General features: G+C 40.8%; 1 protein-coding gene across 1 annotated transcript; it reads right to left on the reverse strand.

Moving 5' to 3' along the window:
* Positions 1-582: 582 nt before the first annotated feature.
* Positions 583-23,680, reverse strand: LOC141914900 (histone deacetylase complex subunit SAP18-like). The gene is made up of 3 exons (XM_074806239.1): positions 23,607-23,680; positions 11,664-11,770; positions 583-2,578 (listed from the first exon to the last, which is right to left on the reverse strand). Exons 1-3 carry the CDS (start codon positions 23,673-23,675, stop codon positions 2,299-2,301), a joined length of 456 nt encoding a protein of 151 aa, XP_074662340.1. The 5' UTR covers positions 23,676-23,680; the 3' UTR covers positions 583-2,298.
* Between the last annotated feature and the right edge of the window lie 335 nt (positions 23,681-24,015).

Consider the following 24,015-nt stretch of genomic DNA (forward strand, 5'->3'; position numbering starts at 1 on the left):
CCTGGTTGTAGTACCAAAATTGTCAGGCAAATTGTCTCTACTTCAGTGCGAGGGGCAATATGATATCAAGGATCCTTTTTGTGGACATGGAGCGAGAGCTGAAATAGAGGACATATCTTTCACCGGGTGCAGAGGAATGATGTCCTGAGTGAGCACACTCAGCAGTCAACATTGGATCATGTTCTACATTGATGAATAATCAGCAATAATTTATGGCCCTATGTGCGAGTCAGTTCTTTTTTTCATTGCAGATTGAATTCTTTTGCTTGAGAATTAGGACAATAGGAAGTATCCCTCATTGGATAGGTAGGAGGGGTTTGCAGTTGAAAATTAGGTAGAGTTGAAATATGTTTTTTTTGGTGGATATCATTTATGAATGGTCCCTAAAACCGTGTGCCCGGACTCAGAGCAGTTGCCCCCCAGAAATTTTGGAAAAGTACCCTTTTTGCAAATATTATTGTTCAGTAAAACTAGCCTTACTTGGCCGATTCGGACCTTTGACTAACTTGGACAAAAATTGAATCATTTTTGTAACTTGCAACTGTATTTCTTATTTTTTACTGTATATCCTAGAAACTGCCCTTTTCGGGTATTTCTGCCACCAAAATTCAAATGCTAGGTATAATTAATCAAGAACTGAATTCAGTTCCCTGCCACTGAATGAAAAAAATAATGAAAAAATATTTTCACACATTCGATTCAGTATTTATTCATTAAATCTTTAAAATCAATGGATTCTAGATTACACATGTACATGTATTCAAAAAGAAATTCCACATACGACACGATACACGTTTCCACTTACAAAAAAAATTAAAACCCTCTACATCTTTTTAGTGAAAAGAAATTCTTACACAACACTCTTTAAGCAGCTTAAAATTTACTTAAAGGCAAGGGCACACACAAGCATATTTTTTGCCCATACGCAGTGAACCTATAAACCGCCCGATTAGATATTACCAGTTCACTCGAAACTTCACCTATCTACCCATACTCGGCATAATCTGTCGAACCAAATGCTTCGTTGATATCATGTGATTTGTTAAAATAGCTGCGACAATCGGGATCAGTCGGAATAACTCAATATTGATCACCTTCATGCGCCTGTTGGTAATTGGGTTTATAAATTTTCACTTTCAGGCAAAAAAAAAACACACGTGTGCCCTTGGCAGAAAATCAAAGTACTGAAATTGTAATCAGATATTTTGACTGTAAATGTATAGCATTAGAGCTAGACATGCTTAATGCAGATAAGTTTAGTCTCGATATCAAAGTCATTGTTAAAACCTTTTTTCCACAATTATTTAGATTAAATGTAAGCAGAATATGAATTTTGATCCAGATGAATCAAGAACTGAATTCATTTTCAATCACTGATCCCAAACAATCCAGATTGAGCAGGTGTTTTTACTGCAGTATGGTAACAAAAATTTGATCAAGAAGAGCAGTTTGCTGACTGAATTGCTCACTAAAGAGGGAGGAATCCTCTCTAAAACTGTGGTGACTGCAGTTGCTGAGGATGCTTTTGAATGCAGGTATTTGAATATGGGCTTTGACCTAGTTCTGTGAAATCTGTTGATTTTCAGATGAACTTTACCAATTAGAAACCGTCATCTTTCACTCATGTAAGCGTAAGGCCTATAAATGTACCAGTAATATATATCAAATGTTAAATGAATCAACACTCCTCTCACCGTTTCTAGCCATATGATATAACATATGATGGGAAATGTATACTTTTTTTCCAAATAGGGGGAGGGGTCATTCATTAATTACGTGCGCATTAGGGAAGGAGAATGCTTCATGTGTATATGAAAAAATGTCTGATTTTGCTTACAGGGTGCAAGGTATACGAAAAATTCAAATTTTATGCCTACATCGTAAATGAATGATCCCTTATGACAAAATTTATCAAATATATGGATATTTCTGGCTGACAATAGAAAACGACATTGGCCTAACCCCGACAAGGATCCTGCCTACAGAGAGCATCCTCAGGGTTGGAAAAAGTCCCCGGGATCCAGTTCCACAATAGTGAGTTCGAGTTAACTCTGAGTGAAAATTAGCTCATGACTTATCTTAATTCAGAACTGCGAAACTGGGTTCTGAATTCTACAGTATCATAAAACATTTCCAGAAAGTACATTTCATCAATTTAAAATAAACTCAATTATGGTGTAATGAAAAAATCAAATCGCTTTCCAAGAGTTTTAACAGTTTTGTGAGAAACTGGAGGCCCAGGATGGTAGAAATGCTAAATGAAGGTAGAATTTACAGTTGTTCGCCACCATCATATTTTTAATACGGTCTCATACGCGGCTTCGGAGGCGGATTCCTGTTCGGGGGTGTGATCGCGATATCGATGTAGTCACCTATCAGAAATCGGCGCGAGGCTAAGGATGCATTGTCATCTGCTGTCCGCCTGCCGGAGAATACGCGTCCAATGTCTCTCAAACGAAATAACGGTTGACGACTGTCGGCGAACACGATTCCGAAATCGAAACACGTTCCTTTCTTCCGCGCATCGGGGTTTACTTCCTTCACTAAACTAGCCAACTCTTTCAATGTGGCATCTTTCCTGCAAATAGAACGCATGAACAACGTGTTAAAATAAATACAAATTTCTATGGCTCCATACCAATATACTTATACCGCCAACCCACTTAACTTGGATATTTCTAATCTAGATTTCGACCTAATCTGGATATTACTTAGTGTATTTATACATAAATGTATGATATATGTCAGTATAATGTTTAATTCAGATTTAACTGGATTAATTAGATTGGTCCAAAGTGATGTAGATTAAGAAGGTTCAATCATATACTGTAAATAGCTGCGATCACACGAGCATTTTTGGCCCGGAACAACTGTTCACACAGGTGCCAAATGGGCCTGAGCCTGTTTGGCCCGACCAAAAATTACAATTTTTGGAACTAAAATTTGTATTTCCGAGTAGTACTTTTGGATTGATCGCCAATGGTTTTTCTATACGACCCGGCCCTGCGGTATTGCATTTAGCCACCGGCGAAATCCGCCATCTTTTTACGTCATAGCAGACCAAAAAAAACAGCTATGCGGGGCAGGTGGGCGGGATTCCCACCATAGGAAAGGGTGAGTACTACTCGGAAATACAAATTTTAGTTCCAAAAATTGTAATATTTCCGTCGAGTACTGTACCCTTTCCTATGGTTTTTGCTAGACTAGCCCAGCACAAGGATGGTGGGAAAGGTAGATAGAAAAACCACCGCTCAAACACAAGGTAAGAGGGAACAAGAGCCCCAAGGGGCACAATGGCCAGCCTGTCAGATTTGCTTTTTATAAATGATGTAATCTGTGGGTTATATTTATCAATATACACTCCCTGCTCAATATCATTTACATAGTAAAATCGTGTGTTAACACAGACAGCAGGAACGAATGTAATATAGAAATACTAAGTTATTGTATTGTTCAACGCCCCTGGTGGCCATATACAAAAACCAATGAGCTTGAAACTCACCAAGATCATAGATCATGTCATGAGCTACAACTTTCCAATTGATTGTGGTAGCAAAATATGCATAGGTACGAATGTAATATAGAAATACTAAGTTATTGTATTGTTCAACGCCCCCTGGTGGCCATAAACAAAAACCAATGAGCTTGAAACTCATCTCGATCATAGAACATGTCATGAGCTACAACTTTCCAATTGATTATAGTAGCAAAATATGCTTAAGTATCAATTATGATGTGGAAAAACTTTTTTTCCACCTATGAATGAGTACTGATGACCCCAAGATGGCCGCCAAGTGCGTCATAATTGCCTGGTCAAAAATACCCTCTCGGATATAAAAGATCCCTTTCCAAGGAATACCCATTACAAATTGCAATGAAACATGGCACACCATTAGAAAGCTACAGTACTCAGAATTCAGGCCAAAATTGACATTTTTGGGAACAAAAAAGGTTACAGTACGGCCATCTTGAGTCCGATCGACCCAATTTTTCTCATGCCGATGGGCCCTCGGGGGATACAAATATATACGAATGATCAAGGTTATTGATAAAAGTGTCTTCAAAATTTCCCTCGAAAACTTCAAAAATGTGTAAAAAGTGCTGATTTTGGCGAACAACAATGGCTACCAGTCGGCCATCTTGAATCTGACAGGGCCAGTTTTTGGCCTGAAGATGTGTCTAGGGTAGATACACGTATAAACCAAATATCAAGACATTACCTTGAAGCGTCTTCAAAACTTTGGAACTCTCACGAACTATCTAGATGGTTATCTCTCGACCTAAATAGCTTCAAGACCCATCTCAAAACAACTTTGTTTCATGCAGCATACCATTAACTCTCGGAAAGCGAATTGTATTTAACATTTTTTTGGCAGAATAAAATTTGATTGAATTTGCAATTCAGGCACATGGCTAATTAGCATATCAAGGTCATACACCCGATTTGGTAAAACCTTTTTTTTCACGAACCTTGCACAATTGTCAAGGATGAATTTTCTGTAGAGCAAATAAAAATTCCTCCCAAACACCAAATCAACTAAAGCCTAAAAGCCTACGGCTGGCCTAAAAAGAGAGCACTTACCCAAGCACGGAATGGAGCACTGTAGCACAGGGAAGACCGGTTGGCCACAGTGAGTCCGTCCAGCTCAGGGGCCCCCCAGAATTTTGCGAAATTAATACTTGCAGATATGAGCCCAAACTATGTACAAGGATACACCCCCTGTGATCCTGATAATGTAACATAAATATTCTACACGAAAGGGTCCGATCGGAAAGAACGGACACCTTGAGCCATGACAACAGGACCAAGTGAAGCTAATGAGCCTAACTGGCCTGAACATCCCTTATATAAAATGACGTGAATGTCGATGGAGAATTCCAAAAGGCGGCCCGACAGACTTCCTCCAACGGAGCACCCGAAAAGGCTGCGCAGGAAGTAGCCATAGACCTCACTTGATGAGAAACAACTCCCTCCGAGGAAAGATTCTCCTTCAATAAAATGTCCTTGATCAGTGAAGAGACCCATCGGGCCACTGTGTCCCGTGAAATATCACCCTTTAGGTGATCCAGAAGTGGAATAAATAACCGCTCCCGTGAACCCCTCCGTGAAGCAGAGCGATCTAAATAGAAACACAACGCCCGCACAGGACATAAAGTCCTGTCCGGGATGCCCGGTTCCACTCGATGTTTTAGGGCTTCAATTCGCCATTGACGCCCAACTGAGCCTGGTCGTTGGTTCTTTGCCAAAAATTCCAAAGCAGGCCGCAGCGAAACAAATTCCTTCACTGGCCCAAAGACAATATGACTTTGTCGGACTGAAAGCGCATGAATCTCAGAGCGACGGGCCGAGCAAGCCAAGAACAGCAAAAACACAGTCTTTTTTGACAAATTTGCAAATGACGCTGCCGAAAGAGGTTCAAATGGAGCCTCCATTAACTTTTTCAAAATTACAGACAGATCCCATGGAACTGTCCTTGGTACCCGAGGCCGGGAAATAGAAAACCCTGCAACCAGCTGGGATATCCGATGATCCCCTGCTACATTTGGCCATCCAGAAGCACGCAATGTATGAGAAATCGCGGAGCGGTAACCTTTAATAGTTATGACCTGCAAACCTTTTACTACAAATAGGTGCAGTAAAAAATCTGCCAATTGAGCTACAGAGGGTGAGCATGGATCAATTTCCCCTGCAGCACACCAATCCGCAAAATGACTCCATTTGGCATCGTAAATGGTACTTGTTGATGCCCGCTTAGATCCTGCGATAAAGGAGGCAGCCTGTTCTGAAAAGCCTGAAGCTGACAAGGATCGCTGGACAATGGCCAGGCGAGCAGATTTAACCACTGGCTGTTTGGATGATGCCGAAAGTTCCCCTGAGACAGAAGCAATGGGAAATTCGGAAGAATCCTGGGGTTGTCGCACAGTAGGTTGAGAAGTGGTAGGAACCATTTCTGAGCCGGCCAACATGGTGCTACCAGAACTATGTTGCAATTGACTGATCTCTCTATATGATCCAGTAAGCGCGGCAGGACTGGTGTGGGCGGGAACGCATACGCATGCATCCCCGACCAGTCCAGAAAGAAGGCATCGACCCCCCACGCTTCCGCGTCTAGAAACGGGGACACAAACAGAGGACACCTCCGATTGAACCGGGTGGCAAACAGATCCAGCAGCGGATTGCCGAACATGCCCCGAACCCGATCGGCTACTTCTTGGTGGAGAACCCATTCTGTCGCAATAGCCTGACCTCGACGAGACAGAGCATCGGCCATCACGTTCCTTTTCCCTGCTAAATGTGCCACAGTCAGGGACACGCCCTTTGTCTGGCACCAAAGAAGAATTTTGGCCGACAGACCTGTGAGGGTTTCTGAGTGAGTGCCCCCTTGGTTCTGAAGGTAAGCCCTCACTGTTGAATTGTCTGTGGCTAACCAAACGTGGTGGCCCTCCACTCTCCTGTGAAAGAACTTCAGGGCCTTCCACACGGCCAGCATTTCTAGGAAATTTATGTGGTTGGTGGCCTCGTAGCGAGACCATCTCCCGGCTTTGACTCGGTTCTCCAGATGTCCCCTCCATCCTTGGTGACTGGCATCCGTGAATACACGAACTGGAGCCTCTAACGGGGCAAGTGACCCCCCGAGCCGAAGATTTGTAGTTGCCGCCCACCACTGAAGATCCGGACTTAGATCGGTTGGAGGTACGGGAATCAAGGCCTTCCAGTTGCCCTTCGACTGAGACCAGAAGACCTTCCAATATTGTTGCAAGCGCCTGCTTCTGAGGCGGCCTAAGGGCACCACCAGACCCATGGAGCTGATGGAGCCTAGAAGCCGTGGCCAGTAACGAGCTGTTCTCGGGGTTGTGGACACTCCCGCTACAGCTTCTTGAAGTTTGGCTACTCGAGCCATAGACGGAAATACTTTGCCGATTCGAAGATCGAAGTCCATGCCGAGATAAGTGAACTGTTGGGCCGGCGTCAACTGAGATTTTTCCCTGTTTACGCGGAACCCTAGCTGATGGACTAAGTCCAAGACTGAGGTCATTGCCTCCCGACATTCCTGAGCTGAATTCGCGACTATTAACCAGTCGTCGAGGTAAACGAACAGTCGAACACCCCTTGACTGAAGTACCTTCTGAACTGACTTGACCAACTTGGTGAAAACCCACGGGGCCGTACTGAGGCCAAATGGAAGAGACCTGAATTGGAACTGGCGGCCTTTCCACTTTATCCTGAGAAATCGCCGAGATTTTGGGTGAATTGGAACCTGAAAGTAAGCATCTTTCAGGTCCAACGAAGCCGCCCATTGACCCGGATAGAGCCCTTGAATCACGTCCTTGGGCTTGGTCATCCGGAACCTTGGAATGTCTAGGTGCCGATTGAGGGATGACAGATCTATCACTGTCCGTTGACCCCCTGTGGCCTTTGGTACCATGAATATTCGGGAAAACCAGCCGGGAGACGTTTCGTTGCAAACTGGTTCTATTGCTCCCTTCTCGGCCAATTCCTTGAGAGCCGGAGAGATTATGGTCTCCTGACCTGGTTTTGGCCCCATGTCGGGAGGTGACCTCATCAGGCGCGGTCGCCTTAGGAAACGGAGACGGTAGCCACAAGAGACGACCCGGGAGTGCCAACCGTCTCCGAAAAGGTCGGACCAGTGGGTTGCTGCCTGCTGCAGACAACCTCCCACTGGTCCCAAGAATTCATTTTGAGTTTTTCCGAAAGGAAGAGCCCCTTTTTGGAGCTTTCCCCTTGCCTCGATACGAACCGGAACTGGTACGACCGGACGAGGCTTGACACGATTGTTGTAGTTGCGCACTAGTTCTCCAACCGGCATCCGAAGCCGCCTGAGAAAGCGCTGAAGTTTGAGATGGTCCTGTTTGCGTCCGTGCCGAACCTTGCGCCGCCGGCGTCAGACCAGAACGCTTTTTCCACGGAGTTCGGGGGTTGGACTTGGCCTGAACCTCCCGTATCTTCCTCAGCTCTGCGGAAACCGGAGCGCACCAACCGGAGAAGAGACGTGAAGACGTCCCCAATGAGGCTCTCAGCAAAGCATTGGACACCATATCCGGTAGACGAGTTTTGGAACTGGAGTCCATCACTGACTGACGGGAGGCTAACACAAGATTAGCCTGACCCCGAACCGACAACGGAATTACATGCGAAACAGACCGAGCCAAAGATTGGATAATCCGGTCCATTCCCTCCAGTTTTAGGGCAACTGACTCTGGGTCGGAGCCCGCATGAACGGCGGCGTGAGTCTCGCGAAGCTCACCCGTCAACACCTTAAGTGCCATATCTTGAAACGAACCAACCCTGGTAAGATTGTCCAGGATTGACGTCATGGCCACCAAACCGGACTTAGGCAAACGAATACCCGACTGTGCTGTAACAGTATCCGGGCTGATCAAAGTATAATCAGCATCCAGGCAGTTATGACTGTGATCCACAGCACCTGGAGTTGCGTAATACGCCGAGCGAAATGCGCCTATAGGTGGATCGGTTGAACTAAAATATTTCCCAGATTTCATTCCCCGTTCTGGAGGGGGAAATGAAAATGTTCCAGGCCGACATTCACCCCATAATTGCGTATCCAATCGAGCCCATTCTCTCGAAACCGCTGACGATTCCCGTAAAACGTTAAGATCGGAGTCCGGAGGGCGATAAGCTTCCATTGACTCACCGACCGGAGGAGCTGCTGTGGGCTTAGCGCGAGTTGCCCCGTGCTTGACAAAGAACTCACTTATCATCGCTCTAAATGGCATGTCCCCCGCTGGTTCGGATAAAACTGGACGGGACGGAGATACATTGCGAGCCAGGGAAGCCCCCATCGTCTGGGGCAACCCACAATTGCTCGCGACAGGAACGACCCCAGAAGGAATTGCCGCTTCTGGGACCGGATCCTCATTGAAATCAGACCCTACCGCAGCATCCAGGAATTCAGAGTCAGAATTCCGAAGAACTGAGTGGGCTGGCGAACTTCTAACCGGACAATCAGGAATAGGCTTACCTGTTGTAGAGGTTGCAGCGACTTGTTGCGACGAAGATAACAAGTTTAAAATTTTCTCTTCAAATACATGGAAATCCTTCTGAGTCAGGTATTTTCCAGTATCCCGACGATCATGCCGACTTCGGTGACGGTCCCTCGAACGGGATCGAGACCTACTAGAAGAATCGCTTTCACCGCTAACCGCTGTCGACGAACGATGAGAAGACCGATGGCGAAACTTCCGACATTAACGATCGTAGTCCCTCTCGCGATCAAACCTTGATCTGCGAGAAGGAGATCTTGCTCGTTTATTACGCTCACGGCGTCTAAATCTAGTGGGAGAGCGAGCTCTATCCCCGGAGCGACGATCAGAAGCAGATGATGAACGTACCGGATGTTTTGAACCGGACGACGTCTGGACTGGACCGGTGCCCGAACCGGACCGATGCCCGACCAGGACCGGTACCGACCGAACCGGTGCGGGCCGTTCCCGACTACCACGGCGTGCGCTCGGTTCCGAACATGTAGTCTGAACCGGCCGAACCGGTGAACGACCAGAGACCGGTGAATGACCAGAGACCGGTGCCGGTGAACCAGCGTTCCTCCCCGGTGAACGGAGTTGGGAAGCCGATCGTACCTGAACGACCGGCGACCGCTTTACGATAAGAAACAGGATTAGAAACGTCGGTTGGCACGTCGGCAGAAACCAACGAATCCCTGCTAACTCGACGACGATCTCTTAGTTTAAGAGCCTTATCGGCCCGAAAGCCAAAGGTCCTCGGACCACACCTCGCAAATCTTGCAAGGATTGCTCCTGCACATATTTGACCGGATTTGCGCCGAATCGTGGTTGTCCCAGGCGCCAAACAAATGCCCGCATCCCTCCCTGCCACGATGTTGACCCTTAGGAGGGGGTGGCATAATTATCCTGTTTCAAATCAAAACAATTCAATTCAATCAAATTATATTTGTAAATAAAATTCTTACGGAAAAATAGAAACCAGGGATAACCCCCAAACCGAACGGACTCACCGTTATGAGAGTGAAAACTCCCTAATATATTAATTCCCAGATTTTTACGGCGAAAAAACCCAACACGTTCTACTGCGAGAACGCCAAGAAAATAGATGGCCGATTTCGCCGGTAGCTAGATGCAATACCGCAGGGCCGGGTCGTATAGAAAAACCATTGGCGATCAATCCAAATTTAGAAAATATTGGCCAAAAACCATAGGAAAGGGTACAGTACTCGACGGAAATACCTCGAACCAGGCCCGAGCCTAATTTTAGCACCAGACAAATGATTGCGTTTGAATTGCAACTGGCACCGGAAATGAACCTTTTCGCTTTGAGCATTGTTGAGTATTGAGTGAATGGTTTGCGTGTGAACGCGTTTTCTAATTAGGCACGGGCCAAATCTTCTCCGTGTGATCGCAGCTAATGTGAATGTACAGATTAGATGGACCAAAATTGTAATAATCAGGACTTATCATTTACCAGTTCTCAGGGTTTCCAGAGGTAAGGCCAGGGTAAAAAGAAGTACTAAGAAGGACTTTTTCACTAATTTTAGGCCCAAAAGGAGGGACTTTTTGACTCGGAAAGATATACTTTTCAGTAAAATGAGGGCCCATAAGGGAGCATCATCGCAATGCCTTAAATTGCCCGAATACTAGTCATGTAGACTGGTCATATATTTCAGGGTAATTCCATAACACTTGCCCGTAGATTTCATCTCACTGATAATTGAATAATGAGGCCTGATTAATGAAATACTTGAACAACAGTCGAATTCGCGACAAAATTGCGCGCAAAAATACACAAAATTCAAATTTGGGAGGACTTTTTTATCTGAAGGACTTTAAGTCAAAAAGAAGGACAAAGATGATGTTTGTCCAAACTTTTTCCAAAAGGACTTGGAAGGACCGTTCGAAACCCCGAGTTCTGTACAGTAGACTAAAATCCAGATTGGATAGAGCCAAATCAGTTTATTGATCTAATCCGAATATCATTTACGGTATATAGATGTGCCGGTATGGAAAACATTATGATTAATTGCAATTCTTAATAAACCAAAAGAATTCTATTGGTCCCAGATGAAAGCCGGTTGGTGTATGTATTGACTATATTTTCTAGACAATAGTCATTTTTTTCCGAGGTAAGTAGGGGGATAATCTAGGTTCAAGTATGGATATGAGTAAAACTGAAAGGATACATTCCACCCTTTTTGGCAAAATCCCAAAATTGTCAACTTCTCCATCTTCAGGTATGGACATTTTAGGTGGCTCTTCAGATGTTTGTTAGATAAAAAACAAGCTTTTGAAATACTTTGAGACAGATTCGTTTCGGGAAAAAATCTAAGAAATTGTTTCAAATGTATATAGGCTCTAATTGATGAGAGGGAAGAGGAAATATTTTTCATGATGTTGACATTTTCCAGAAAAATCTCGGCAGCACTGCGCAAACAATAACCACCGGTAGAATGAATATAACATTGAATTAAAGATCTAATTTTGTGCAAATCATTCGATCAAAAATCAAGATAGAAATATTAAGAAATATGAAAAAACACAACAGAGGATAAAAAAGATTCAAAATCATTTTTTCTAAATAAGACATTTTTTTGCAAATTCAGGGAGCAGGATTTGGACACATCAAGTAAAAAAGAGAGCATTAAGAAACAAACCAAGTGTAGATCTGTAGTTCATTTTTCGGTGTATTGCCTTTTCTGTACTCTCTCAGGTCATTGTGGTGGCCTGTATTGCAGAAAACTCGCAACAGCAGAGGACACGTCTGAATGGAAGAATAAAATAGATTATGGTAAAAGTACAATGTCTAATCTTGCCATAGATTAATGACCAAACCATGAGTTTGAAGTAATTGTTTCACAGGTACCTCGAAGATCCACGGTGCATGGGTAAAGGGGGAAGTGCAACGTTAACTATCACACCATATGGCATGAGTAGCACTCAAACTTATGACGAGCACTCAGTATTTTCATTGAGGTAAACAGAAATAATGCTACTGGAAAAAAGCCACATTCACAGAATTTTGCATCATAGGAAACTATAGGTCCAGGGATGCGATGCCCACTTGGGAAGTGGTTTCAAATGCTCAACAATCTCAACAATTTCAATATTCAACACCCCCTGGTGACCAAATACAAAAACCAATGACCTTGGAACTCACCACAATCATAGAACATGTCAGGAGCTACGATTTTGTAATTAATTGTGATGACAAAATATGCCTCATAACCAATTTAATATGGGAATACTAAATTATTCTACTAATCAACACCCCCTGGTGACCATATGCAAAACCCAATGGCCTCGAAACTCACTACAATCAAAGAACATGTCATGAGCTACAACTTTGTTATTGATCATGGTAACAAAATATGCCTAGGTACATATATAATAAGGAAATACTAAGTTATTATTAGGGTTTTCTGTTATTTCACAGAAAACCCTATTGATATCCGCGTGATTATTAGGGTTTTCTGTTTCTTCACAGAAAACCCTATTGAAATTCGCGTGATTATTATTATTTTTTTTTCCCTTTTCCACATAGTTTTTGTTAAAAGTGTAAAGGCTTCCTTACCTTACCGCTGTCGCCGATACAATCCGTATGATGTCCTTCAGCTCACTTCAATCTCCAGATACTGCATGGGAATTTTGATAAATCCACGTTATAAAGGCACTGTCGAGCCGTAAACATCGGAAATTTGGCTCCGTTCAATTAGTAGCCATGTTGTGTTTTCTTACCGATATTTCTCTCTTCTTTTCGAGGAAGAGCTATCGAATAATTCTCTCTCTTCTCCACAATCAATTTCAAAGTCAATTTTATGAATTTATTGCTCAGCGGGTCCGAGTCCAAGAGTTTACGAGTCTGGCGTTCGCGTGTCTGACAGGTTTACGGGCATTTGTTTGTTACCTCTTTAATATTTTTGATTTCTTGTTATTCCGGTTATTTTATTTAAGTATATTGCTGATCAGTTCATGTAACCAAAAGCGTCAATAAACACACTTTGAATTGATCAAGTTTAAATCAAGGTCGTTGAGTCGCGGAAGGCTACTAGAATTACGTTCGTCTTCGTCTCAGAGAGAGAAAACGAAAGACAGAAAAGTATCAGGTGATTATCGATAGCCTACAACGGTACACACAGCTGACAAACAGTGTTAGGCCTGTGCCGGTTGGTGCGTACTGGGACTAAATATACTGGTTGGTCAGTTGGTTCGGTTGTGAAGTGTGGAAGCTAAGATTATAAGAAAGCCTACCGGTATTTATTTGTCTATAGGCCTATTATATAGAAGCCAATACCATTTTAAGTACGAAATTGTAACGCGTACGTGACTGTACGGTGATATCCACAGGTTAACCGTACGTGAGTTCCCTTAACACGCTGTACGTGAGTTCCTATAATCTGCAAACGCGCATGCGTAAAAGAATAGAGTTTGGGTTAGGTGAGGCTAGGCTATTTGTAAATCAAATTTCATCCACCCACCAGTTACGTTCTGTGGCACAGTGGGTAAATCACTGGACTACTACTGGATTTTTTTTTTCGTTTGGTTTCGAATCCCAATATTGCAAGTCTGAGCGTCAACGTACTCACATATGGCTAACCTGTAGAAATCCCCGTACAGTCACGTACAGGTAACAACAGCGTTTTAAGTATTAAGTGAGTACGACAAGCCTACCATGCCTATGTACTACAAACACAACTTTTTCCCTCTCATCGGCCCTACAGTGATGTTACTATAACTGGTGCCATTATAATATGGATAGGATTTGGTCAGGACTAGCCTAAAGTCTAATTCAGTCTATGTACTAATTCACTCGATAGGCCTATTTTTAAAACAATACAGTGAAATATTCACACGCAGAAAGGCTAATTGATTTGAGCCATGTGATTAAGTTTGGCCAGGCCTTCTCTGACCTGCTGACATTAATAGTCAAACCAAAACATGCATGTGGTCACGGCTTGTATTACCAGAAATCATTGTAGGCCTGTACATTTTGCTGTTCGTAGGTTTGGTATACCGATTTCTCCATTCTTGACTGATAAGTGTACGGTACAGCTGTACACATTATATAATTGTTCCAATGGGAATAGGGCCTATTGATTGGGCTTATTATTTCCTGCTTTTTTCCTAGTACTGAAATAAACCTAATGTTCATTCAAATATCCGACATCGGTGAAAGTTTGATTAATACTGTATACATGTACTGTAGGTTTTCATGTTGTATGAATATTTTGCAGTTCAAATGGGTATGATGCTGATTCCAATGTCAAACGCATGAAGTTAGATGGTCAAGGACAGTCAACACCATATATCTCTCTTCGACCGATGTTGTACCATAGAAGATCTGATTCTTTCAACTCAAGGAAAGTGATTCAACACGATCGACATAACACTGGAATAGGTTTGCAGTAACTAACCGTTCATTTCATTTAGTCCTACGTACTTTTTAGCCAATTTGGATTTGATTGTAATTGAAACTCTGGAACTGTTAACAAAAGACAAGTTGAAAAAACACAAGTTATGCTTGATTCTCATGTTCAAATTTAATTCAAATTTATTTTATTACATCATATTTACAAAGCATATCATTGGTTCATACAGTAATAAAAATTAGGGCAGAACAAATATTATAACAGAAACTCCAAAAAGGCAATGAATTTCTATGACTAAATGAACATTATTTTTAGCCCACTAGGGACTTTAGTCCCAGCGGGCTATTGCGTTCACTTTTCGTCTGTCGTCCGTCCGTCCGTAGACGGAAATCAGTTATTTTAGGAAGTTTTGAAGACGCTTCAATGTAATGTCTTGATATTTGGGTTTCACATGTATCTACCCTAGACACATCTTCAGCTCAAAAACTGGCCCTGTCAGAATTAAGATGGCCGACTGGCAGCCATTGTTGTTCGCCAAAATCAACACTTTTTACACATTTTTGAACTTTTTGAGGGAAATTTTGAAGATGCTTTGATCAATTACCTTGATCTTTCGGATATATGTGAATGCCCCCTGGGCCCATTAGCATAACAAAAATTGGGATACGGACTCAAGATGGCCGTCCTATGACCTTTTTTAGTGCCCAAAAATGTCAATTTTGGCCCGAATTCTGAGTTTGCCATTTCTCATTGCAATTTGTGATGGGTATTCTTTGAAAAGGGATGTTTTATACCTTTGATACCTGAATTGTTAGATTGTTGAGCATTTGGAACCACTTCTCAAGTGGGCATGGTGGCCCTGGACCCCTAGTTCTAATAACTCAGATCAAGAGTGACTCTCCCGTTTATTAGGAAACACACGCAACTGTAGAATTTGTAATCCATAAAAGCCAAAATCAACATCAGCCGGAAACCCAGACCAAATTAATTCATAATTTATTGATTGAATCTACATTAAAATATATGTATTTATTCAAATATTTCAATAAAAACATTAACTTCTTAAATCTATTCTAAATCATAATACGTTCTTATCTGTGAATTCACTCAATCTATCGGCTCAGCAGGTGCTTAAGATGAGTTCTTAATAGGACAGATCCATTTTTAAGGATGGTGATAATACAGTATCATGATGTTTGAATGCCAAGATAAGTGCCTGGTCAAATATATCAATATTTGTGATTGTACGTCCACGTATGTTCGGTTTCAAAGCTGAATCATATTTGACGTTTACACAGTGGTTGCATATTAGGTTCGAATCTGTCAATGCATTTAATTCTATGTATCGATATTTCAATTTACTACAATTCCCATCATTCTGAATGGCTTTACAGAAAACGCGTCATCGCTGCTTTGCAGCTATATTTATTATTATTATTTTCTTCCACACTATTTTTACCAAAAGGACATAGGCTTTGTTACCTTACCGCTGTTTCATATACAATCCATATAATATCGTTCAGCTCACTGAGATCTACAAATAGCCCGCGTGTTTTTTCACGAATCATCGTTACAAAAGCGCTGTCGGGCCGTAAACATAAAAAATTTAGCCCCATTCAATGGGGCGACATGTTTTTCGAGTCGTCATCCCGAAATCAACCCGCAGGCCGACTGTCACTTCGATTATCAATTCAAGTATAAATGAACTAATTTATTGCCGCAGACTTCAAATTCTGTCGCGGTCTTCAAACAGTGATTTTAACAATAGCCCATTTTCCTCATCAAATCATATTACCGATACACTGGAAATTTACTACTTTAGATTTTAAAAGCACTGTCCAGCCGTAAACATCGACGAATCGACGTGTGTTACTACATCGTCGTTCCGGGGATCAGCTGCGAGTTTCTCCTCATCATGAGAATCAAATCGAGTACAAATTAATTTATTACTACCAGTGATTTGGCTGCGGGTTTCAAGGAGTTAGTATAACAATACCTATTTTTCTTTACCGAATTAACCGTGTATTTACTAAGATAAATCTTTAGTGTACCGGGGAATCGTAGGCCTAAACTAAACACGCCGAAGAGATATAGCGGAGAAAAGCTGTTATGTCGACGAGGTATCAAAATAAAAGAATATATCACTTTATTCGGCCGCAGGCTTCAACCTCTATATCAATACCATCAATACTCTATATTTCCTACAGTACATACTGATCATTGTCAAATGCACAAGGTATTTACTAAATACAAGTATATAACACACTCCTATCCGTATGCTGGACTCACACTTGACATTCGGAGTAAGCGTTCGCTGTGGGGGAAAGGAATCGTTCGCTGTGTCGCTTGAAGTGTTTATCGAGTTTGACGCGGCTTTAGGCCTACCGGTACTGAGCTTTACTGTATCAAACAAACACAGTACAATTGTTGCGTTTATTAACGGACTCATTGGATTGAACTTCAAAACAAAATTTACGATATTTAGGTGGGTTGTTAAATTCAATAGGCCTACGACCAATCTGTCCGGATGTTAGGCCTACGCATATACATAGGCCTACATAGGCTAGTAGCCTCTACTAGGTTAAGCGTTCGCTGGGGGAAAGGAGATCGTTCGCTGTGTCGCTTGAAGTGTTTATCGAGTTTTACGTACGCGACCTTAAGGCTTTAGTATGGTGGCTGATAAGGGCCATGCGTAAAAAAAACACGTATATGCAAATGAGGGCGACATTATGACAAAACGACAAAACTAAAATAACGCGACAAAACAATAATTTTGGTTTTGTCGCCCGCGACAATTCATTATTTTGGTTTTATCGCCCGCGACAATTCATTAATTTGGTTTTGTCACCCGCGACAATTCAAGATTTTGGTTTTTCTGCCGCGACAATTCATTTTTTGGATTTGTCGCCCGCGACAATTCAATATTTTGGTTTTATCGCCAGCGACAATTCATTATTTTGGTTTTATCGCCCGCGACAATTCATTATTTTGGTTTTATCGCCCGCGACAATTCATTAATTTGGTTTAGTCACCCGCGACAAAACAATATTTTGGTTTTGTCGCCCACGACAATTCAATATTTTGGTTTTATCGCCCGCGACAATTCATTATTTTGGTTTTATCGCCCGCGACAATTCATTATTTTGGTTTTATCGCCCGCGACAATTTTTTTCTTTTCTTTTTGTCGCGGTTTTATCGCCTGCGACACTTCAATATTTTGGTTTTATCACCTGCGACAATTCATTAGTTTGGTTTTGTCGCCCGCGACAATTGAATATTTTGGTTTTGTCGCCCGCGACAATTCATGATTTTGGTTTTATCACCCGCGACAATTCATTTTTTGGTTTTATCGCCTACGACAATTTATTATTTTGGTTTTATCGCCCGCGACAATTCATTAGTTTGGTTCTGTTGCCCGCGACAATTGAATATTTTGGTTTTGTCGCCCGCGACAATTCATTATTTTGGTTTTATCACCCGCGACAATTCATTTTTTTGGTTTTGTTGCCCGCGACAATTCATTTTTTTGGTTTTGTTGCCCGCGACAATTCATTTTTTTGGTTTTGTCGCCCGCGACAATTCATTTTGGTTTTATCGCCAGCGACAATTGATTATTTTGGTTTTATCGCCCGCGACAATTGATTATTTTGATTTTATTGCCCGCGACAATTAATTTTTTTGGTTTTGTCGCCCACATTATTATCTTTTGAATAATTAGGCCAATTAATAACGTAATAAAGACTTATGCTTTCGCCTATTTTGAAGTCGATTAATCTGATATAGTACGGAAGCGATATAGGGCCTCGAGTTGTCGCGTTCAAACGCGACAAGTCGCCATATTTATGTCGATATATCGCGATATATCGTTTCAAGTCCACATGAATATGTCTACATATCGTGACGTTTTCACGACAAATATCGCTATTTGCTCATTTCCCACGGGACAAGCCGTCATTTGAAGACATATCTAAATGTAAGATGAGGACGCCAGTAATATGACGACTGAGTTTCAAGTCGTCATGAATATGTCGACTTGTCGCGAGGAAAATGGTTGAGAAAACGAAATATGTCGTCAAAACGTCACGATATATCGACATATTCATGTCGACTTGACGCGATATATCGTGGTATGTCGACAATAATATGGCGACTTGTCGAGTTGGAACGCGTTATCTCGAGGCCCCTTATCGCTTCCGTAGATATAGTGTCGAATATTAAGGTCATTTTGGCAGATTCTTTTTTTTTAAAAGTGATATTAAAGCGATCATTCAAGTGATCCTACTTAATGAAAGATCTACGGAAGCGATAAAGGGCCTCGAGTTGTTGCGTTCCAACTCGACAAGTCGCCATATTTATGTCGATATATCGCATATATTCGACATGAATATGTCGACATATCGTGACGTTTTGACGACTTGAAACGCAGTCGTCATATCACAGGCGTCCTCATCTTTCAGCAACGCCAGTCACATGGAGTCGTACGTGTTCTACTTTCTGCGACGCGACACGACTGTTTATTAAATATTTTCAGTGTGAATGTGGTGTGAAAGAGAGAGAAAATTTATTTCGTTCGAACCAATAATATTCTATACAATTGAACCAATTTGAAAAAATCGTTAGAACAAAGTTGAACAAACTTTTTTTTGTCCAAACGAAAGGTTTTTCGTTCGAACAATCATTCAATTGAACAGAATCGTTTTAATCTGGCAGAAACTAGTCGCACACAATCGTATTGCATGCGACTTGCATCGAAACTTGCGATGCAACGCGAGGATCGCATCGTGTTACAAGAACAACCTACGTCTGGCTTTAAGTTACTGCGGAGCACCAGAAATATCTTTTTTTTTGTTCATAAGACCTTTCGCTTGAAAATTCTTTCGTCGGAACAAAATTTATTTCGTTCAAACCAATAATATTCTATACAATTGAACCAATTTGAAAAAATCGTTAGAACAAAGTTGAACAAACTTTTTTTTGTCCAAACGAAAGGTTTTTCGTTCGAACAATCATTCAAATGAACAGAATCGTTTTAATTTGAACAGAATTTTCTTGTCAGAACATTAAGTTTTTCGTTCGAACAAGTATATTGAAAAAAGTTTTTTCTCCGAACCGAAAGTATTAAGTATTTCGTTCAATCGAACAGAATTGTTTTCATTCAAACATTCGTTCGAAAAAAATTGTTTTCGCTCAACCAAATTTTTTTTCATTTCAACAATAACATAGCTTTTTATTCGAACACATTTTTTGTCAGAATGAAGAAAATTTTTGGTTCAAGCAAAAAGCGTATTGTTCGATCAAACAGAATTATTTTCATTCGAACAAGATTTTCTTGTTGGAACATTAAGTTTTTTGGTCAGGACAATAAACAGAAGACAACTTAGGATACTACCTTGCGTGACTCCACTAGTTTGACCGACTTATTCCAAGATGAGGCGTTCCGTTGATTTCAGCTACAAGTTTTCGTTCAGAGATAACTGCTGAGCCATTTGGGCGACCTATCATTGACACTGTTTCCTAATAGCCTGTTTATTAGTAATGGCTGATGTTGTGCCTTATCAAATGCTTCGTCAAAATCCACCGTTGATCAGGATTCTAAGACTGTGCAGAAAACCCGTTATCGCTGCTTTGCAGCTATATTTATTATTTTATTTTTCCATTTTGAATTATAATAATCGTACAAAGTAATACAAATACAAAAATTCAAGATGGAGGGAAACATGAAGAAACCTGTTAAGGTTTATATGATATTCATGCCACCCTCGTACACCCAATCACACTCTCTTTCACACCACATTCACACTGAAAATATTTAAGTGCCAGATGGCAGAGACTGGCAAGGTTATCGAAACATTAATTGAGAAGATACTGTTTGAGAGCACGTTTAAAAACTGGAGGGGATACTGATCCAATGATCTTCAGTGAGTTAGGTAAGTTATTCCAAGTAAAAGGGGCTGATACTTTTAATGAAAATTTCTTTCGATTGGTTTTAAATTGTTCTACTTTGAATGCATGACGGTTTCGAGTATGATGATGGTGAAAGTCGGAATTTAATGAAAAATAATCTGAAAACGAGTTAGGCAGTAGTGAATTCTTATATTTAAATATGAAAAAGCACAATTGGAATTTCGTCATTGCTCGAAAAGCAAGGATACCTAAGTTTTTGAAGATGGGGGCTGTATGGTCAAAGAAGGTAACCTTCGATATTACCCTGATCGCACGCTTTTGAAGTAGGATTATTGGCCTGATTCTCGATTCGTAATTATTGCCCCAGATAAAATTGCAGTATTGGAGATACGGGTAAACAAAACTATAGTATAAGGTTTTCATCACTAAAACTGGCAATCGTCTTTTAACTCTATTCAAAACACCAATACTACGCGAGATCTTTTTACAGACAAATGATATGTGGTCAGACCACGTCAGTTTACTATCAATATATAAACCAAGAAATTTTGTGGAATGAACTTGCTTTATTGGTACATTTCCAATTTTTATGGCACAAGGGGTACCCTTGAAATTTCCGAAAATCATAAAATAACATTTTTCAAGGTTAAGAGACAATTTATTAACTTGAAACCACATTCGAAGTTTGGTGAGTTCATTGTTTATCAGTTGGAATATCTTCTTATGATCTTTTGAATAAGCGAAGCATGTTGTGTCATCTGCAAAAAGGGTGAAGTCAAGAATTTTTGAAGCATTGACACAATCATTTATGAATAATAGATATAAAAGAGGACCGAGAATAGAACCTTGGGGAACTCCGATAGTTATACCCCTTCTTGACGAGTTAATACCATTAAAACAAACAATTTGACCCGATCAGACAGGTAACTTTCGAACCATTTGAGAGGTAAACCCCGAATACCATAGTGATCTAATTTACCGAGCAGAATTGTGTGGTTGACCGTGTCGAATGCCTTCTTTAGGTCTAAGAAAATGCCTATGGCTGAATATTTTTTATCAAGGTATGATGTTAGGGTGTCTGTTACTTTGGCAAGAGCAAGTGCAGTGGAATGATTTGATCGAAAACCGAATTGATTTGAAGAAATAACGTTATGTTTATTGAGAAAGGAGGATAATCTGTTAAAGACCAGCTTTTCTAAAATCTTTGAAAATACCGGAAGAATAGAGATTGGACGATAATTATTGAAATTTTCCGAATCTCCTGATTTAAATAACGGGTAAACTTTGGCTTGTTTCATGTCAAACGGAACAATACCATTATAGAAGCTACAATTAAATATATGCGATAAAGGAGCATTTATTAGATCTATTGTGTCTTTAAGTAAAGATGTACTAATACCATCCAACCCTGCACTTTTTTTCGGATAAAAATTTCTAACTATATTCTACTATTCAACGCCCCTGGTGACCATATAGAATAACTAACGTCCTTAAAACTCACCACAATCAAGGAAAATGTCACGTGCTACAAGTTTGCAATTGATAATGGTAACAAAATATGCATAGGTAAAAATAATATAGAAATACTAAGTTATTGTATTATTCAACGCCCCCTGGTTGCCATATACAAAAAACAACGACCTTGAAAATCACCAATCTCATAGAACACGCTATGAGCTACAACTTTCAAATTGATTGTGCTAACAAAATATGCTTAGTTGTCAATATAATGTTGAAAAACTTTTTTCCGTCTACGAATGAGTACTGATGACACCAAGATGGCCGCCAATTGCGTCATAATTGGCTGATCAAAAATACCTGTCTCAGGTATAAAAGATCCCTTCTTCAAAGAATCACCCATTACAAATTGCAATGAGAAAGGGCAAACCAGTAGGAAGCTACAGGACTCTGAATTCGGACCAAAATTGAAATTTTTGGGCTCAAAAAAAGGTCATAAGACAGTTATCTTGAGTCCGATCGACCCAATTTTTCTTGTGCTGATGGACTCTTGGGGGTTTCAAATATATAGATAAAGATCCAGATAATTGATCAACGTGTCTTCAAAATTTCCCTCAAAAAGTTCAAAAATGTGTATGAAGAGCTGATTTTGGCAAAACAACAATGGCTGCCAGTCAGCCATCTTGATTCTGACAGGGCCAGTTTTTGGGCTGAAGATGTGTCTAGGGTAGATAGATACATGCGTAACCCAAATATCAAGACATTACATTAAAGTGCCTTAAAAAATTCCCAAAATAACTGGATTCCGTCTACGGGTGGACGGACGAAAAGTGAACGCGATATATATAGCACTGGGACTTAAGTCCCAAGTGGGCTACAAATTGCCCCCAGTAAAAATTCATTTCAATATATAAATAAATTCAGTTTCAACTACAATAATCATCGAATATCTTACCATCTAATCGTAAACTTGTATGCACTATTATAAGATTATTCCAATATTACCATTAGTTTGTATCACATCTAACTTAATCAACTTTTACATTCAAATGGGGTACCCGCAAAACCAGCTATCCCACCAGGTGGCGTGACGAGTAGTAGGTTGTTTGTAGTCAAAACATGAGTTCATTTTCAATAAACTTTGAACAGGATTTTTAGACTCCTGAATCCATTATTCCAGGACTAACCAAATATGAAATAATTTCATTCTTCTTAACAGATTTGGATATAGTTTTCATAGAATATTGATTCATTTAAGAGAAAAGTTCATTCAGATTTAATTGAAATGTAGAAGGAAATTGAAAGCAGACGACCAACTATCTACTAGCGAACCTGGCGGATCCTCGCTTGCCATACGTCGAATCCCCAATTGCCACAGTAACACTGCGGGTAAACTGTTATCTGATACAAAAATAAATCTTTGGCTGTGCCTGTGATGAGAAGTCCAACACTTTGATTTCATCTATTATAGCCGATAGAGGTCCACATAATCGTGTTGACTGGAATACAAGTATTGATTAATGATGCCAGGGCCAGGGATCAGCAAAATATCAATTTCTAATTTTATCAGTTTTCCGTGGCGTGGTGTACAACCTAACCAATAAACCATCATAGTCTACCTTCTGCAAAAGTGACCTAAACTGCAGTTACTAGATTGGATGCTTATTGTGATTGAATAAACTAGAACAATGACTAACTCAATATTGCAAAGATACACCGTACAGTGCTGCCACCTAGATATATAAAAATTGCCGCTATTAATGATTACTTCTCATCAGTGAATAGATCCAAAACAAATATCAAGCATTTAGCAAAGGGACAATGTGATCATCTTTCTATAGCTTTTAAAACTACCGCGGAAAAACATACCTTTTCGCGGTCTACAGTTTTTTCAGGATCACGATCACCGCCAATATTATTATCGATGTGGGCCGCCATCTTGTTATTCGAGTAGGCTATTAATCGCCAAAAACCGTTCACGCCGATGCTTTCGCGCGGGACAACGGCGGCCGGGGGCGCGGAGCGTCCTTGCGTACGAAAGATTTTAAAGTGCATCAAAATACGATGCATGCACTTCCCTTTCTGATAGGAAAAATAACTACAACTCCGGCCAGGGAAAAAACTGTGGCATTTGAAATGCAATAAGGGCACAATATTCAGTTGTCAATCAATTCAGAAAAAAAAAAAAACAAGAAAGGCCACTTTTAGTCGCTCTATCAATCCCAAAGGTTGAGAAAGGGCACATTTTTAAAAGACAAGGTGGATGATTTTAACCAAA

This window comes from Tubulanus polymorphus, chromosome 1, assembly GCF_964204645.1.
Source record: "Tubulanus polymorphus chromosome 1, tnTubPoly1.2, whole genome shotgun sequence".
Classification (NCBI taxonomy): Eukaryota; Metazoa; Nemertea; class Palaeonemertea; order Tubulaniformes; family Tubulanidae; genus Tubulanus; species Tubulanus polymorphus.

Bases quoted from the DNA above. Each gene is read 5' to 3' on its own strand.
- LOC141914900 (XM_074806239.1), bottom strand. From the start codon at position 23,675: ATGGCGGCCCACATCGATAATAATATTGGCGGTGATCGTGATCCTGAA. The intron at 11,771-23,606 runs GTATGTTTTTCC...TCTTCCATTCAG, and splicing joins AAACTGTAGACCGCGAAAAG to ACGTGTCCTCTGCTGTTGCG. The intron at 2,579-11,663 runs GTTTGTTTCTTA...TTCTATTTGCAG, and splicing joins GAACTACAGATCTACACTTG to GAAAGATGCCACATTGAAAG.